Genomic DNA, 18,360 nt, shown 5'->3' with positions numbered 1-18,360 from the left:
ATTAATTGATGCAGTTTCTTCATAGTGTCGATCTTTACAATTTGGCATGTTTTTGCAGTGGCTGGTAGCGGTTGTTCCTTTCCATGTTTACTGCTTCCTTCAGGAGCTCTTGGAAGGCAGGCCTGGTGGTGACAGAATCTCTCAGCATTTGCTTGTCTGTAAAGGATTTTATTTCTCCTTCACTTATGAAGCTTAATTTGGCTGGATATGAAATTCTGGGTTGAAAATTCTTTTCTTTAAGAATGTCGAATATTGGTCCCCACTCTCTTCTGGCTTATAGGATTTCTGCAGAGAGATCCACTGGTAGTCTGATGGGCTTCCCTTTGTGGGTAACCTGACCTTTCTCTCTGGCTGCCGTTAACATTTTTTCCTTCATTTCAACCTTGGTGAATCTGACAATTATGTGTCTTGGGGTTGCTCTTCTCAAAGAGTGTCTTTGTGGTGTTCTCTGTATTTCCTGGATTTGAATGGTGGCCTGCCTTGCTAGTTTGGGGAAGTTCTCCTGGATAATATCCTGAAGAGTGTTTTCTAACTTGGTACCATTCTCCCCATCATTTTCAGGTACACCAATCAAACGTAGATTTGGTCTTTTCACATAGTCCCATATTTCTTGGAGGCTTTGTTTGTTTCTTTTTACTCTTTTTTCCTCTAATCTTGTCTTCTCACTTTATTTCATTAATTTTTACTTTCTTCCACTTGATCAAATTGGCTATTGAAGCTTGTGCATGCGTCACGAAGTTCTCATATTGTGGTTTTCAGCTCCATCAGGTCATTTAAGCTCTTCTCTACATTGGTTATTCTAGTTAGCCATTCGTCTAAGCTTGTTTCAAGGCTTTTAGCTTCCTTACGATAGGTTAGAACATGCTTATTTAGCTCGGAGAAGTTTATTATTACCGACCTTCTGAAGCTTGCTTCTGTCAACTCATCAAACTCATTCTCTGTCCAGTTTTGTTCCCTTGCATGCGAGGAGTTGTGTTCCTTTGGAGGAGAAGAGGCGTTCTGGTTTTTGGAATTTTCAGCCTTTCTGCTCTTGTTTCTCCCCATCTTTGTGGTTTTATCCTCCTTTGGTCTTTGATGTTGGTGAGCTGTGGATAAGGTTTTGGCGTAGATGTCCTTTTTGTTGATGCTGATGCTATTCCTTTCTGTTTGTTAGTTTTCCTTCTAACAGACAGGCCCCACAGCTGCAGGTCTGTTGGATTTTGCCGGAGGTCCACCCCATACCCTGTTTGCCTGGGTATCACCAGCAGAGGCTGAAAGAACAGCAAATATTGCTGCCTGATCCTTCCTCTGGAAGCTTCATCCCAGAGGGACACCCACGTGTATGAAGTGTCTGTTGGTCCCTACTGGGAGATGTCTCCCAGTCAGGCTACACATGGGTCAGGGACCCAGTTGAGGAGTCAGTCTGTCCCTTATCAGAGCTCAAGTGCTGTGCTGGGAGAACCACTGCTGTCTTTGAAGCTGTCAGGCAGGGACGTTTAAGTCTGGAGAAGCTGTCTGCTGCCTTTGGGTCAGATATGCCCTGCCCCCAGAGGTGGAATCTAGAGAGGTAGTAGGCCTTGCTGAGCTGCGGTGGGTTCCGCCCAGTTCAAGCTTCCCTGCTGCTTTGTTTACACTGTGAGCACAGAACTGCCTACTCAGCCTCAGCAATGGTGGATGCCCCTCCCCCGACCAAGTTCACTCGTCCCAGGTCGATTGCAGACTGCTGCGCCAGCAAGGCTCCATGGGCGTGGGACCCACGGCTCCAGGCACAGGAGGGAATCTCCTTGTCTGTCGGTTGTGAAGATTGTGGGAAAAGCACAGTATTTGGGCAGGAGTGTACTGCTCCTCCAGGTATAGTCACTCATGGCTTCCCTTGGCTAGGAAAGGGAAATTCCCCAACCCCTTGTGCTTCCCGGATGGGGTGACACCCCACCCTGCTTTGGCTCACCCTCCATGGGCTGCACCCACTGTCCAACCAGTCCCAGTGAGATGAACCAGGTACCTCCGTTGGAAATGCAGAAATCACCCATCTTCTGCATCGATCTCACTGAGAGCTATAGACTGGAGCTGTTCCTATTTGGCCATCTTGGAAGTGCCTGCTCTTTTTTAAATCTCTTTGTCTTTTTGCTTTACTTTTTTTTCCTGTTTTTTTTTCTTTGAAACGGAGTCTCGCACTGTTGCCCAGGCTGGCGTGCAGTGGTGCGATGTCAGCTCACTGCAACTTCTGTCTCCTGAGTTCAAGTGATTCTCCTGCCTCAGTCGGGGATTATAGGTGCCCACCACCACACCCGACTAATTTTTATGTTTTGAGTAGAGACAGGGTTTCATTATATTGGCCAGGCTGGTCTCAAACTCCTGACCTCAAGTGATCTCCCTCCCTCGGCCTCCCAAAAGGCTGGGATTATAGGTGTGAGCCACTGCACCCAGCCTGCTTTACTTTTTGGAATGTTTTTACAATTTTGTCCTCTACTCATTTTATTGAGTTTTTTATTTCTAATATCACGTTTTTAATTTGCAAGGATTTACCTTTTGTTCTCTTTTCTCTTTCTAATCATGTCCTGTCCTTGTTTCACATATATGATAATTTCTCTCATTTCTCTAAGGAGACTAATGATTTTGGTGGGGGAGTTTTCTTCTCCCTACACTGTTTCTTTTTCTTGCAGGGTGCATTACTCGGTTTTTAAGGTTGGAGGCTTTCCTTAGACGTCATGCGGTCCTCGATTGTCTGCCCGTATTTCAACGTAGAGGCCCAGTGAGCTGGTGAGGGTCTCTGAGTGTACCAAGCCTGTGGGCTGTGGGTCTCACAGGGGAGCGAGCTGCTGTGAGTGCAGGGACCTCTGAATTCCGTCCAGATGCCCAAGGGAAGGCTTCTCCTGTCTCTGGCCCCCGGGGCTAAAGACCTGCCTGTGTCCTGGGAGTTCAGTGGAAGGCACAGGCTGGGTCTCACTGTCCTGTGTGTGCTTGGCCTCCCTCTTTTCAGTTCAGTACCTTGGTTTGCAGCTAGGCCTACAGCCCCCAGTCCTGAAAGCTCTGCTTTATCCTCTCCAGAGAATCAGCCCCTGGGCTTCCTAGGGTTTGGGGTGAGTGGCAGTCTGGTGTGGAGCAGTGTAAGGTGATGCAGAGGCTTCCCGCTCTGCCACACTGCTGCAGCCAGGGAGCCTGCCCCTAATTCCTCAGCTTTCTGAAGGTTGTTCTCTGCAGATAGGGTCAGGCCTCCCGTGGCTGGCTCAGATTCAACTGTCTTGGGGCTGTTACCAGTTTGTCCATCTGTTTTTTAGCTTCTAACATTCTGTTCTGGAATATTGTCTCTAAAACATAGCTTTTTTGAGATATGATTCATGTACCCTTTTTTCAAGCGTACAATTCAGTGATTTTTAGCGTATTCACAGAGTTTGCAACCACACAAGTCCATATCCATTAGCGATCACTCTCCATTTTCCTCCCTCCACATCCTTTGGCAGCCAGCAGTCTGCTTTCAGTCTCTATGGGTTTGCCTGTTCAGGACATTTCATATGGATGGGATCATATGGTGTGTGGGCCTTGGTGACGCTGGTTTCACTGCACACAGTGTTTCCAAGGCTCACCTCTGCCATATCATAAATGAGCACAGCATGCCTTTTCATGGCCGACTTATATTCCATTGCGTGCATGGAATATATTTCATGTACCCATTCATCAGCTGACGACAGTTGGGTCTTGTGGCTTTTGCATTTAAAAGTCCATTTATAGGGCCAGGCGCAGTGGCTCACACCTGTAATCCCAACACTTTGGGAAGCCAAGGCAGGCGGGTCACCTGAGGTCAGGAGTTCAAGACTAGCCTGGCCAACATGCTGAAACCCTGTCTCTACTAAAAATACAGAAATTAGCTGGGTGTGGTGGTGGTGGTGGACGCCTGTAATCCCAGCTACTCAGGAGGCTGAGGCAGGAGAATCTCTTGAACCTGGGAGGCGGAGGTTGCAGTGAGCTAAGATTGTGCCACTGTACTCCAGCCTGAGTAACAAGAGCGAAACTCCATCTCAAAAAAAAAAAAAAAAGAAAAGAAAAGAAAAATACATTTACAGGAATGGGGCTTTAGGAAGGAGTGCAGTTTGCCATGTGTGTAACCCACCATCTTTATCCTGGAGTCCCCAGACATCTGTGGCTTGTGACTTCTCTGTGACTGCCACTGACCTTATCCACATTGGGGTTGGGCTGGATCTAGAGGAAAGCAGTTTCAGATTTCTTCTCCTCTCAACAGAGGTGATTGTGGACAAGTCCTATCTGGTCTTGTTTTCTCATCCATAAAATAAAGATAGTAAAGTACACTAGTGGCTCCTGAGGTCGGCTGGGGCCCCTCAGATACTCTCACGGGGACCTGGGTGGCAAGGTTGTGGCAGCACAGGTACCACAGCCCTCATGCCTCATAAACCAAGCAGAACAGAACAGGCAGCAGTTGTACAGCTGAGCTTGGGCTGTGCAGTCCCTGCTCTCTCTTATCAAGGAAGAACTAAAAGAATAGCTCAACTGAGGAAACAAATACCTTTTTCTTCACATTCTTCTTTTAACTATCTTACAGATTACTGCAGTTTTTAAATCCTGATCCTTTGAGAGCTGATGGAATCTCTGATCTCCAGCAGGTATTACAGGCCCTTAAACAAGTAAAATAAAAAGAGAGAGAAAACTGTTTATTCTTTAAATCCTTCTCCTTCCTCCCTCCAGAACTGAGATTAGAAGGGAAACTCCTTAGATGGGGGACTTTACCTGAAGACATCCTTTTAGAAACAATCGAATGGATTGTTGCTTCTGAGAAATTGTTCCTTGTTTTTTGGATGATAAACAGTCTTCCTTTTAGTAGTGGTGGTTTTTGGTTTTTTGTTTGTTTGTTTAAGTAAGCATATATACCCAGGTGTTTACATTGAAATCTGTATTTTCTTCATTTCCATGAAGTTGCTGACGCCTCAGAGCAGACCCTGGTTGTCTAATGCACACGTTCTCTCAGTTGCAGAAGCTGAAGGGCCTGCAGCCTCCTGTGGCAGTGCTCCGAAACAAGATTGAGCCCTGCTTAACCATTGATTCGTCGCCGCTGTCAGCAGACCTGAAGAAGGTAAAAGTGCTCTAAAACTGTATTTATCAAGAATGCCAGCTTTTTGTAATAGAGAAGGATTTTCAAATGGTTCTAAGGTTGCATTGTATAATTTCTTTGCTTTTGAAATTATCTTTTTATTTGAGATTACAGGCATGAGCCACCACACCTGGCCTAATCTCTCATTTATTCTTAAATCCAGGTTAGCTTCTTAGAAGTGAGTGAGTGAGTGTTTTGTGAGGCAGCTGCTGTGTAACCGTGAGCCCCTTCTGCAGTCAGGTTTCCAGGATGCCCGTGGACAGGGCTGTGGGAGGAGCAGCAGGCCACCAGGGCAGTTGTAATGCACTCCCCAACCGTTCTTTTCAAAATTGTCTCACACACCTATGGTTTCATTTGGAAAATTGATCATACATGTTTATCTACCTTTTTCCTGATTAAAAAAAGTTTAAAAAAATTTTTTTAAGATAGGAACATAAAACAACTGGGACAAATAGCGTGAGAGAGAAGTGGGCAGATTCCACAGTCTTAGAAGATGAAAGCAGGAGACTGAGTGTGGCTGCCTCTGCAGGGAAGGAGCACTTTGCAAGGGGAGCATGAACCGCCAGCTCTGTCTCCTGAGCACCCACAGCCAGCTTGTATTGTTCTCAGCAGCAAGTGGAGGCTCTTTTTGGAGAAACTTGAATGGCCCTAGAGAAATGACCTTCAGATGATGCTATTTGTAATTCTCCCACGAACAGGACCTGCTTGCCGCTGTGTCTTCCTGCAGTGAGGTGACACTTGTGATGACAAGAGTCCCCAGAGCCTCTAGTTGGGCATTAGTGTCTTGCTGTCCACCATGAACAGACATCAGGGATCATGGAAATTTCACCTTAAAAAAAAAACCTTCACCTTAAAAAAAAAAAAAAAAAAAAGACCAGGCTGGGTGCACTGGCTCACACCTGTAATCCCAGCACTTTGGGAGGCCAAGGCAGGCAGATCATCTAAGGTCAGGAGTTTGAGACCAGCCTGGCCAACATGGTGAAACCCCGTCTCTACTAAAAATGCAAAAATTAGCCAGGCGTGGTAGTACATGCCTGTAGTCCCAGCTACTTGGGAGGCTGAGGCAGGAGAATTGCCTGAACCCAGGAGGTGGAGGTTGCAGTGCGCCAAGATTGTACCACTGAACTCCAGCCTGGGCAACAGAGCGAGACTCTGTCTCAAAAAAAAAAAAAAAAAAAAAAAGACCAAAACAAACCCTCAAGGAAACAAACAATGCAGTTGAGTAACAGAAAATGTTAGAGAATAAATATCCCCACAGAGAAGATGTTGCATCCATAACAGCTTACTGTTAAAGGGATGCAATGTCTTCTCTCTGGGGATATTTAAAATAGGATATTTTAAAAAGGAACAGGCAGAGAAAAAGGTTCTTGGAAATTCAAAATATAGAAAAATGTAAAAATCACTAGTATGTTTGAGATATAAAGGAGAAGCTAACTATCAGAAAGTAGAGAAAAAAGGCAAACAAATGGAAATAGGAGGAAAAATTTTTGAGGGTCAGTTTGAGGTCCAGTATCTGAAAATGGGATTTCTAGGAAGAATGAAGGAAGATGGTAGGAAATTTTCTGAAGATTAACATAGGAACATTTTCTGGAACTAATGGACAAGAATTTTCAGATTAGGAGGTCCTACCCATCATAGGCCCAGAACACCTGCTGAAGAAAGAGATTAGAAATGTTCTTCTGAAGCATCTAAGTTAAGGGAATCTAAAGATTATGAAGGCTTCAAGAGAGATGAAACTGGTCCTACACACTGGACCAGGAATCAGAATGGCTTCAGATGTCTCCACAATGCACCAGATGAGCACTGATGTCAAAATTCTGATGAGGTCGCGCGCGGTGGCTCATGCCTTTAATCCTAGCACTTTGGGAGGCAGAGGCGCTGATTGCCTGAGCTCAGGAGTTCGAGACCAGCCTGGGCAACATGGTGAAATCCTGTCTCTACTAAAATACAAAAAATTAGCGTGGTGTGGTGCTTGCCTGTAGTCCCAGTCGCTTGGGAGGCTGAGACATGAGAATCTCTTGAACCTGGGACGCAGAGGTTGCAGTGAGCCAAGATCGTGCCACTGCACAGAAGCCTGGGCACAGAATGAGACTCTTATCTCCAAAAATAATAATAATAATAATTATTATTATTATTATTATTATTCTGATGGAAAGCTCTTTGGAACCAGAGGTCCATACTCAAACTGTGGATGGAGTATGAGGGTAGAATGAAGACATTTGCAGACACACACAGTCTTAAAAAAATGTACTTCCCTTCTACCCTTTGTCAAGAAGATATTAAAATATGTTCTCTACCAAAACAAAGAAGTAACCCGAGAAAGATGACCACATGAGTTTGCAGACAAAGGGTGATGGTGAAGGATGATCCCAGGATAGTTGCTGAATACCAGGTGTAGAGCATGGTCGGTCCTGACTGCAGCTAGGGCTCAGGACTCGAGAGGACCTCACAGAGCTCATGGTGCCGATGAGCTCCGCCATTTGGAAGATCCTATCCATGTGGGTGGAGAACTCTGTTGGAACATTTGGGTTTCAGTGACAGTTACATAGAAAAATAAGCAAATAAAAGTCTATCTTTTAAAAAAGCTTTATAAGTGAAGCTGATGGACTGGCAGCTTATTAGGATAATGAGGAGGAAAAGCCGCATCTTTGATCCAGTGAACTTTAAGTTCTTGTCAATGGGCCGTCTGTTGGATACTTTTAATTTAGAAAATTAAAGCAAGATTTTTTTTTTTTTTTTTTTTTTGAGATGGAGTTTCACTCTTGTTCCCCAGGCTGGAGTGCAATGGCGTGATCTCAGCTCACCGCAGCCTCTTCCTCCCGAGTTCAAGTCATTCTCCTGCCTCAGCCTCCTGTATAGCTAGGATTACAGGTGCCTGCCACCACACCCAGCTAATTTTCTATTTTTAGTAGAGACAGGGTTTCTCCATGTTGGTCGGGCTGGTCTTGAACCCCCAACCTCAGGTGATCCGCTCGCCTTGGTCTCCTAAAGTGCAGGGATTACAACGTGAGCCACCGTGCCCAGCCTTTTTTTTTTCTTCTTTTTTTTTTTGAGATGGAGTCTCGCTTTGTCACCCAGGCTGGAGTGCAGTGGCGCAATCTCCGCTCATGGTGTCCTCTCCCTCCTGTGTTCAAGTGATTCTCCTGTCTCAGCCTCTGGAGTAGCTGGGATAATAGACGTGCACCACCACACGCAGCTAATTTTTATATTTTTGGTAGAAATGGGGTTTCACCATGTTGGCCAGGCTGGTCTCAGAACTCCTGACTACAGATGATTCACCTGCCTCAGCCTCCCAAAGTGCTGGGATAACAGGCATGAGCCACCATGCCCGGCCTAGCAAGAATCTTTTAATGGGAGTCTTAATAGGAGAAAAAGCAAGAGTCTTTTAACAGGAGGTTGGTACTGAGAAAAGATTTGGGGAAACTTAACAAGTTAGTGCTTGGAAAATACTGGGTTTGGCAATGTATAGTGCTTTTTGGAGTGAAATGAGCCATGCAATGGAGTTTTTGTTGGTTTTCTCTACCTTATTTTGGTTTTTGATTGTTTCTGTTTTGTAGGCTCTTCAAAGAAATAAGTTTCCGGGCCCCAGCCACACTGAGTCTTACTCTTGGCCTCCCATAGCGCGTGGCTGTGATGTGGTTGTCATTTCTCACTGTGAAAGCAGCCCTTTGCTCTACCTCCTACCCGTGTTGACAATTTTGCAAACAGGGGCCTGCTACAAGTCATTACCAAGTAGAAATGGAGTAAGTCAAAGACAGTTTTGCCTCACAACCAAATGGGTTAAATATTTATTTTAAAATTATACACCTCACCTTTGGGGAAGGTCATCCGTTACTCAGTTTGGTTTTCAAACTTCCAGGCCAGAAACTGTCCTATGGGAGAGTGTCCTTTCCCCATTCCAGTTACTGATGCTCTCACACTGATTCTCACCTGGAGCCTCTAGTTGTGGGCCATTGGCTGAAGCTCTTAGAAATGGATGTTGAGGCCGGGCATGGTGGCTCACGCCTGTAATCCCAATACTTTGAGAGGTTAAGGTGGGTGGATCGCCTAAGGTCAGGAGTTCAAGACCAGCCTGGCTGACGTGGTGAAACTCATCTCTACTAAAAACATAAAAATTAGGTGGGTATGGTGGCGTGTCTGTAATCCCAGCTACTTTGGAGGCTGAGGCAGGAGAATCACTTGAACCTGGGAGGTGGAAGTTGCAGTGAGCTGAGATTGTACCATTGTACTCCAGTCTGGACAACAAGAGCGAAACTCTCTCAGAAAAAAAAAAAAAAAAAAAAAGAAATGGATATCAAGTGTCTAAAACGCTGTCATGGACCTGAGTCTATCTAACTATCACAGCAGCAGCATGAGATGGGCAGGCCATGCGTTGTTCTCACCATTTCACGGAGGAGAAAATGAGGCTCAGGAAGAGTTACTGCGGTAAATTTCCCCCTGACAGGGCTAGGAGTGGGGTTGAAGTCTGAGCTTCCGCTGCCTTGTCCCGTGCTCTGTCAGTCATTTCCTAGCTCCCCACCCTGCTTCATAATCCTCCTTAACTTTTCCCATGTGGGAAAACCTCAGAATGACTATTAAGTCTGTTCTAGCATTGCTATAAATATCTGAGGCTGAGTAATTTATAAAGAAGAGAGGCTTAACTGGCTCATGGTTCTGCAGGCTGGAGTGGAAGCATGATGCTGGCATCTGCTCGGCTTCTGCGGAAGCCTCAGGAAACTCACAATCGTGGCAGAAGTCTAAGGGGGAGCAGGTGTGACACATGGCTGGAGCAGGAGCAGGAGAGATGGAGGTGCCACATACCTTTAAACACTAGATCTCAGAAGAACAGCACCAAGAGGACAGTGCTAACCCGTTCGTGAGACACTGCCCCCATGATCCAATCACTCCCCACCAGCCCCCACCTCCAATACTGGGGATTACATTTAACATGAGATTTGGGCGGGGATGCAGAGCTAAACCGTATCACCGAGAAAGAGGTGATGGGAAAGAGAGGAGCGGCGTAAAGGTAAACGATGTGGGGCATGGCCCTGTGCTGCTGGGTCGCAGCTGTTAGGAGCCTGATGGGTGTGGAACCTGCATCTCGGGGCCTGGCACTGAGGGTGCTCCAGATAGGGCTCCACCAGTGAAAAACAGCAGTAAGGAGACATAGGGTTGCAGTTAGAAAAGATACTAGCTCATTTTTCTAACCATGCCATGCAGTTTTATGATTTCCCTTTAGAAAGTTGCATCTGTTGGCCGGGCGCGGTGGCTCACGCCTGTAATCTTTGGGAGGCCGAGGCAGGTGGATCACAAAGGTTGAGATTGAGACTATCCTGGCCAACATGATGAAACCCCGTCTCTACTAAAAATACAAAAATTAGCTGGATGTGGTGGCACATGCCTGTAGTTACAGCTACTCGAGAGGCTGAGGCAGGAGAGTCGCTTGAACCCAGGAGGTGGAGGTTGCAGTGAGCCAAGATCACGCCATTGCACTCCAGTCTGGGCAAGAAGAGCGAAACTCCATCTCAAAAAAAAAAAAAAAAAAGTTGCATCTGTTGTTTTGAATTGATTTAATCAAATTAATGGATATGTTTCTGTCTCCCAATTTACTTAGCAGCAGACTAATGAGAAGCAACTGATGAGAAGTCGCTTATGTTGAGGCCGAACCCTGGCTCAGGGCAGAAAGGGATGTCCAGGTCTCATTCCTGTGGCCCCCAGCTTTCTCCACGCCTCCATGGTCAGCCTGCTTTCAGGCCTGTGCCTGGAAGCTGGGCCCACCTGGATCTGTGTGAATGAAAGAGGATCCTCAGCTTGTCTTCAGTTACTGGAGGGTGTGTGTCCAGGAAGGTGTCTGGCAGGCAGTGCAGCTTCAGGAGTTACCTGTGGGCTTGCAGAGGGCAGGTTTCAGAAGATAGTCTCCTAAGGAAGAGGGGTTAGTCGTCTTTTTTTTTTTTTGAGATGGAGTCTTACTCTGTCACCCAGGCTGGAGTGCAGTGGCGCCATCTCAGCTCACTGCAACCTCTGCCTCCTTGGTTCGAGCAATTCTCCTGTCTCAGCCTCCTGAGTAGCTGGGACTACAGGCACACACTACCAAGCCTGGCTAATTTTTGTATTTTTAGTAGAGATGGGGTTTCACCATATTGGTCGGGCTGGTCTCGATCTCCTGACCTCAGGTGATCCACCCACCTCAGCCTCCCAAAGTGCTGGGATTACAGGCGTGAGCCACTACACCCAGCCAGGGTTCGTCTTTTTTAGGGCCCCTTTCAAGAGGCATTTAGTTCATTCTAGTGCTTAGGATCCATGCAGGGGATCTGGAGCCAGACTGCCTGGGTTCAAATCCTGTTGCTACCATGTATTAGCCATGCAGCCTTGGGTGACTGACTTCACCTCTCTGTGCCTCAAATTCCTCACCTATGAAATGAAGCAGTGATAGCCTCTGCCGCATAAGAGCATCTTAAGAGCCAAATGAATGAATACTTGTGAAGTGCTTCGTTGAGACTCTCAGAAAATATGACTCAATGTGTCTAAATCTGTTTTAATGAATTATATCATCACTTTTCCGACCTGTGTGATGATTATAGCAGAAACTTACAGGGTGCTGCTTCTGTGCAAGGATATGTTCTTGATGTTTCACATGTGGATGCTGAATTCCTAACTACTGTCTGGAGTCATTTGAATTTGTCTGTCTTCGCAGCCTCTTGCAGTCATTGTGTGCCCTGGGTGGAAGAAGGCCCAATTTATTTTTGAATTATTGGGAGAATATAGTATGTCCTCCAGGCCTCTTCATCCTGTGCTGTTAACAATCGGGCTCCATAAAGAGGAAGCCAAAAATACGAAGCTTCCAAGGGGCTGTAAGTATCCTTTTCAAACAGCTATAAAGGTGAAAGTATCCTTTTCACTGTCTTCCCTACAGAAGACAGTAGAGCCTGGCCAGGCGGGCCTGGGTCCGCAGTGACACGGCTTGTGTGACAACACACTCACAGTCACTAGTCCAGACCTACTTCCCAGCTCCCAACAGTATCAATTACAAAGGCTTGATCTTGACTTACGTCTGCTTCACTGAGAAAACTATGTCATTTCATTCATTTATCTCTTTTTCACTCAACACTTAAACTGTTAGATGCTGGGCATATGGGATTGACTAGGACAGAAGCAGTGTTTTACTTCATTAGAAGGCATTTCTAAAAAGTATGTGGACTCTTAGCAGAGGAAATCTTAGAAAAACCTGTGGAAAATTGAAAATGTTCACTTTTTCCTTTAAATGCAGGTGATGTGATTGTTACGACCCCATACAGCCTGCTGAGGCTTCTCGCCTGTCAGAGCCTGCTGTTCCTCAGGCTCTGCCACCTGATCCTGGATGAGGTGGAGGTGCTCCTCTTGGAAGCTAATGAACAGGTGAGCGTGGCTTAAGGTCTTCACCACTCGGAAGAGAGGTGTGATTAACATGCTAACTGACAGCAGGAAGGAGGAAAAGTGTCTGGTTGGGGAATACATTGGTTAATCTAAACAAAGTTTATGCTTTAACTTCTATAATTAAGAAGAAAGAATTGTTATCTGAAATTTCCTTCCCAATGTTAGAGTTCTTTCTGAAGTGCAAACATTCTTTCCTAGAGATTTCCTAAGATAAAATTTTTCTGATTACGGAAGTAATGATTTTTATTTTAGAAAATTTAAGACATGGAGAAGAGCACTTGAAAAACGCAGCCCCCAGAGCCATAGTCTCAGAAGGAATCCCTCTTACTATTTTGGAGTACTTGCTTCTTTTTCTTTGAATTCTTGTGTTTGTTGATACATATAGTTAATAACATCAGGGGCTTGTTTTACAGGCCATTTTGTAGCCTGCATTGTGCAGGGCGTGGCAGTGTAAGGGACACTGCCTCCTGTTCCACAGCCTGGTGGTTACTGGCCATACAGTATGCAGTTCTTTGGACATCACAGAATTTGTTTTAAAACTGTCTTAATTTTGGACATTCAACATAATTTGTATACGTGTATGGCTACAGAACATGCATGTTTTTTGCACCTGTTTCCTTTAGAATGGATTCCTAAGAGGGGTTTCATAGGTCATAGGCTTTGAGCTCTTGTAAGGCTTTTCTTGGAAGCAGTGTCACACGATCATCAAGGGCATGCACTTGGAAGCAATGATGGCCCCAGTTTCCAGTCCAGGCTTTGTTACTGATGATGGGGCTGTGCAGGGTTCCCGAACTCCTCTGAAGTTTCAGGTTCTGATTTTTGTAAAACAGGTATCTAGGCGCACTGCTCTGTGCAGCATCCTTTCTGAAAGCATGACCTGATGTGCACTCCTGTCAGCCATGTGCCAGGCGACTGGCCAACAGTGGGATCTTGTCAGCCTAATTTATATTTCCTTGATTACTTTTTAGGTTGAACATTAATTCGTATTGATCATTTGTATTCACTCTGAGTTGCTTGTTCATTTCCTTTTCTTATTTTCTGTTGGTAGGATCATCTTTTGCTAATCAGTTTTTAGAAGTTTTTATGCGAGAACATTAATCTCTTATTAGTTTGTTATGCATGTTTACCAAGATGTTGCTTGTGCTTTAGTTTTGTTTATAATGGAGATTGTAGGATATTTGTTGACTTTAAACTTGACATTTTCTCCTATTTAGTTTTTGCTTTTTTTTTTTTTTTTTTTTTTTTTTGAGACTGAGTCCCACCCACTGGAGTGCAATGGTGCAATCTCGGCTCACTGCAACCTCCTCCTCCCGGGTTCAGGCAATTCTTGTGCCTCAGCCTTCCAGGTAGCTGGGATTACAGGTGCCTACCACCATGCCCAGCTAATTTTTTGTATCTTTAGTAGAGACGGGGTTTCACCGTGTTGGCCGAGCTGGTCTCGAACTCCTGACCTCATGATCCACCTGCCTCAGCCTCCCAAAGTGCTGGGATTACAGGCGTGAGCCACCACACCCGGCCTTTTCCTTTTATTTTTGAAAGACTTTCACCACTCTGAGAACAGAAAATACACAATCCCTAACATTTTATGTTCTGTCACACTAGTTCTTACTCTTTTGAAATGAAAACGAAATTAATTATACTAATTTTTCAGATGTTTGCTATATTAGATAACTTTAAAAAAAATATTGAAGTTGAAGAAAGGGAATCTGCACCACATCAGATTGTTGCAGTTGGAGTTCATTGGAACAAACATATAGAACATCTCATCAAAGAGTTCATGAATGATCCCTACATTGTAATCACAGCCATGGAAGAGGCTGCTCTCTATGGCAATGTCCAACAGGTAATTCTCTGTGTGTGTGTGTGTGTATGTGTGTATGTGTGTGTGTGTGTGTGTGTGTGTTGGTGGGGGGCTGATGAACACAAGCAAGTAACACTTATTTCATGGCTTACTATTAAACAATTACAACTTTGATTTCATATATAAATTATGAGTGAAATACAATTGTAGTTGAATATTTAAATATATATTGATTTCCTATACATTCTTTTCTATTAAAATCCCAACACCTATGGAAAGTGGATCTGGAGCACCTAGAATATTAAAAAGTCACATCGTTTCTGTGCTTCATTACCAGGTAGTACATCTTTGCCTAGAAAGTGAAAAGACTTCTACTTTACTCCAAGCTCTTGATTTCATTCCAAGTCAGGCACAAAAGACCTTGATCTTCACCTGCTCTGTAGCTGAAACAGAAATAGTGTGTAAGGTGAGCCCATCTCCATATAAAAAATGTTCCATTTGTTTCAACTGGTTGAATCTCAAGTCATCACAAAATTACTGGGGTAGTCGACTGTGTGGCAGGGAGGTACAGTTTTACAAGTTTAACAACAATCAGAAGAGGAGGTGGAGTCTGCTCACAGAACATGGAGGCTGAGGCCTGGTGCTGGGGAGGAACCAGGTGGGTGGGCAGGGCCTTTCCCCTGCAGCAGCATTCCCCAGGGCAGGGCAGTTTTGTCTTGGTGGAGTATTAAAAGTATCAATTTATAGACATGACAACATCTTCTGTACCCTCTGTTTATGAAGATTGAGGTGGCTCATGCCTGAATCCTAGCCCTTTGAGAGGCCGAGGTAGGAAGATGGCTTGAAGCCAGGAGTTCAAAAGAAGAAGAAGATTGAGAAGATAACAGTAAAAGATATTGTATAGCCAAAAAACAAATAAATTGGCTAAAGATTTATTCAGTTTTATTTTGTACATATTAGTGGTAAAACGTAGAAATGAAGCCAACTACCAAATAGTTAATAGTACATCTACCTTTCTGCAACAGTGAGCTAGAAGTATAGTTACATGATACTGTGGTCAACAAGGACTTTCTATCTGTTGTGTCTGTGTGTATGTGTCTGTGTATACAAGTATAGCTGTGTTATTTTAAAAGGAAGCAAAATAGTTTTAGCAAAAGATTCCTTGTTTCACTTGAGCAAGAGTTTAGACAAAAACAACTGAATTTTGGAAATATATTTCAGTTTATAATCATCTCATTCTTAAGAATTATGGGATCAGTGAGGTAGTGCCCTCAGAAATCATTTAAAGTGCTTTACATTGACAATTATTGATGGAACAATTGGCTTCCAGCCTATATCCTGACTGTGGCCTGGCCTCTTTCGTTTCATCTTTAGGTAGTAGAAAGCAATTCAATATTTTGCTTGAAGATGCATAAAGAGATGATTTTTAACTTACAAAATGTTTTAGAACAGTGGAAGAAGAAGTTAAGTTCTGGCTCTCAAATTATATTAGGTAAGTGTTTTAATTTCTATTTCTATTTTGTGAAGGCTGAGCTAGGAATCCTATCTTTCATTCATTTATGTATCTCGTCTCCAGATTTCTCATTATTCCCCAGGTTTACTAAGAGTTTATTAGCAGTGTTAACTGGGTTTCACCGTGTTAGCCAGGATGTTAATTTCAAAATGAAAAATTAACCTCCACTAAGATTTTGATGTTGAGGTAAATTTCTCACGTCAGTGGGCAGCCACCATTATATAATATATATGATCATATATATTATGATAGTGAGCCTCAAGTTTTATATATATATATATATATATATATATATAGTCATGCATGATTGCTAAATTTAATATTAAAAATATAAAAGTCAACATGTATAGAATAAGTGAAAAATATATGGGCCACTTGGATTTGTGATAAGAGACATTTTTCAGGCTAAAAAGGAGACCACTTTTCTCTGGAATTTAAGCACTGGGCTGTGGCATTTTGGGGAAAAAATGGGGAAGAAGTTTCTTTGCATCCAAAAAAGTAAAATGTGATACGGAAATCTACCGCAGTGTGGCCGCGGGAACTGCTGGTTAAAGTATGTGTGGTAACTCCAGCGCATGTGACATTGTCAGACTCCCTCTCTGCAGCCCTCACGGACGACTGCGTCCCACTCTTGGCCATCACCGATGCCACGTGTGTAATTCACTTCAGCTTCCCTGCCTCGCCGAAAGTGTTTGGTGGACGCCTGTATTGCATGTCTGATCATTTTCACGCAGAACAGGTTTGGTGAATTTTTATTCTCTTCCATATTCTACTGGCATCTTCTGTGTCATGATAAGCTCAGAGTCCACAAGGTTTCCTCAGTCAGACTGGGATATAGATGATCCACCCCCAATTTTCAGGGTTTATTCACCCCCAATTTTCAGGGTTCTCCTGCAGAACAGGGAGATAAGAAAGCCAAATCTGTCTTGCTGCTGACGGAGAAAGATGCGAGCCACGCAGTGGGCATCCTGCGCTACTTGGAGCGAGCGGACGCCAAGGTCCCCGCAGAGCTGTACGAGTTCACCGCAGGAGTTCTGGAAGCCAAAGAGGATAAGAAAGCTGGAAGACTTCTTTGTCCGTATCTGAAGGCTTTTGGTTTTTGCAAGTAAGCCAGTGATTTGTTTCTAATTAAACTGATGTATAACCTGCAGTAAAGTGCACAACTGGTGCAATGTGGTGAATTGTCATATATCTGTAGAAGCCACCACCCACTCTGAGGGAGCAGCCCGGGGGTTCCCTCGCACTCTTCCCCACGTGCCCTCCCCTCTGCAGGATTGTCAGTGTTGATTAATTTTGCTTGGTTTTGAACTCCATAGAAATGGCATCGTGGTATGTTCTCTTTCGTGTCTGGCTTCTTTCTCTCAGCCTCGTGTTGTGTGTATCTGTGGTTTGTTTTGTAGCTCAGTGTTCTGTTGTATGACTGTATCACAGTGTGTGTATCCATTCTCATGTTGTTGGGCCTGTGGGTGGTTTCCACTATCAGGCTAAGATGTTTGAAGCTGTTAGGAACACTCTTGGCCATGTCTTTTGTGGAAATGTGCACCCATTTCTCTTGGGTGCTCTGGAGTACAAGTGGCAGGTCATGGGGTAGGCATGCGTTTAACTCTTCCAAAGCATCTGGCCATTTTCTGGTCTGGTCAGTACTGTCTGAGAGAGCCTGAGTTGTCCCCCACCCTCACCAGCACTTAATGTTGGTAGGGGTGGAGTGGTAAACCATTGTGATGTTAATTTGCATTTCCCTAATGATTAATGAAGTTGAATATCTTTTCATAGGCTTGTGGGACAGTTGGCCATCCTCTTTTTATGAAGTGCCTGTTGAGGTCTTTTGACCAGTTTTTACAGGGAGTGTTTATCTTTTTTCTCTTGGTTTGTAGGGGGAGTAGCTTATATATACCCAATGTAAGTACTTTGTGTGATAAGTGCACTGAGAATGTCTCCTCCAAGCTGTGGCTTGCATTTTCACTCTTTGAATACTCTGCTGATGATGAACAGGCATTTTAAATTTGGTGAAGTTTTTTGTTTTTTGTTTTTTGTTTTTTGAGATGGCATTTCACTCTGTCGCCCAGGCTGGAGTGCAGTGGCGCCATCTTGGCTTACTGCAAGCTCCGCTTCCCAGGTTCACGCCATCCTCCTGCTTCAACCTCCCAAGTTGGCTAATTTTTTTGTATTTTTGATAGAGACGGGGTTTCACCATGTTAGCCAGGATGGTTTTGATCTCCTGACCTCGTGATCTGCCTGCCTTGACCTCCCAAAGTGCTGGGATTGTAGGTGTGAGCCACCGTGCCCAGCCTGATGAAGGATTTTCAGGTTACTTTTTTGTGTGCTTATAGGAAATATTTACCTATCTCGGCCAGGTGCAGTGGCTCATGCCTGTAATCCCAGCACTTTGGGAGGCTGAGACAGGCAGATCATGAGGTCAAGAGATGGAGACCATCCTGGTCAACATGGTGAAACCCCTTCTCTACTAAAAAAATACAAAAATTAGCTGGGCGTGGTGGTGTGTACCTCTAGTCCCAGCTACTCGGGAGGCTGAGGCAGGAGAATCACTTGAACCCTGGAGGCAGAGGTTGCAGT

The 18,360-nt window shown here is 44.5% G+C and overlaps 1 protein-coding gene across 3 annotated transcripts in view; it reads left to right on the top strand.

Annotated features, from left to right (window-relative positions):
* The window catches only part of TDRD12 (tudor domain containing 12), a 95,567-nt gene that overhangs the window by 59,902 nt on the left and 17,305 nt on the right, over positions 1 to 18,360 (top strand). For 2 of the 3 annotated variants that reach the window (XM_025367666.1, XM_025367668.1), the window contains 10 exons: positions 4,535 to 4,595; positions 4,958 to 5,062; positions 8,638 to 8,823; positions 11,754 to 11,910; positions 12,327 to 12,454; positions 14,124 to 14,315; positions 14,611 to 14,739; positions 15,648 to 15,765; positions 16,392 to 16,525; positions 16,671 to 16,891. In XM_025367666.1, the coding sequence (XP_025223451.1) occupies positions 4,535 to 4,595; positions 4,958 to 5,062; positions 8,638 to 8,823; positions 11,754 to 11,910; positions 12,327 to 12,454; positions 14,124 to 14,315; positions 14,611 to 14,739; positions 15,648 to 15,765; positions 16,392 to 16,525; positions 16,671 to 16,891 (1,431 nt within the window). Of the gene's footprint in view, positions 1 to 4,534; positions 4,596 to 4,677; positions 4,813 to 4,957; positions 5,063 to 8,637; positions 8,824 to 11,753; positions 11,911 to 12,326; positions 12,455 to 14,123; positions 14,316 to 14,610; positions 14,740 to 15,647; positions 15,766 to 16,391; positions 16,526 to 16,670; positions 16,892 to 18,360 lie in introns of those variants that run through there. The other variant, XM_025367669.1, reaches the window with a different exon arrangement.

The sequence above is a fragment of the Theropithecus gelada genome, chromosome 19, assembly GCF_003255815.1.
Source record: "Theropithecus gelada isolate Dixy chromosome 19, Tgel_1.0, whole genome shotgun sequence".
NCBI lineage: Eukaryota > Metazoa > Chordata > Mammalia > Primates > Cercopithecidae > Theropithecus > Theropithecus gelada.
The sequence above is the reverse complement of the archived record's forward strand: the minus strand, read 5'-3'. Positions and strand labels throughout refer to the sequence as shown.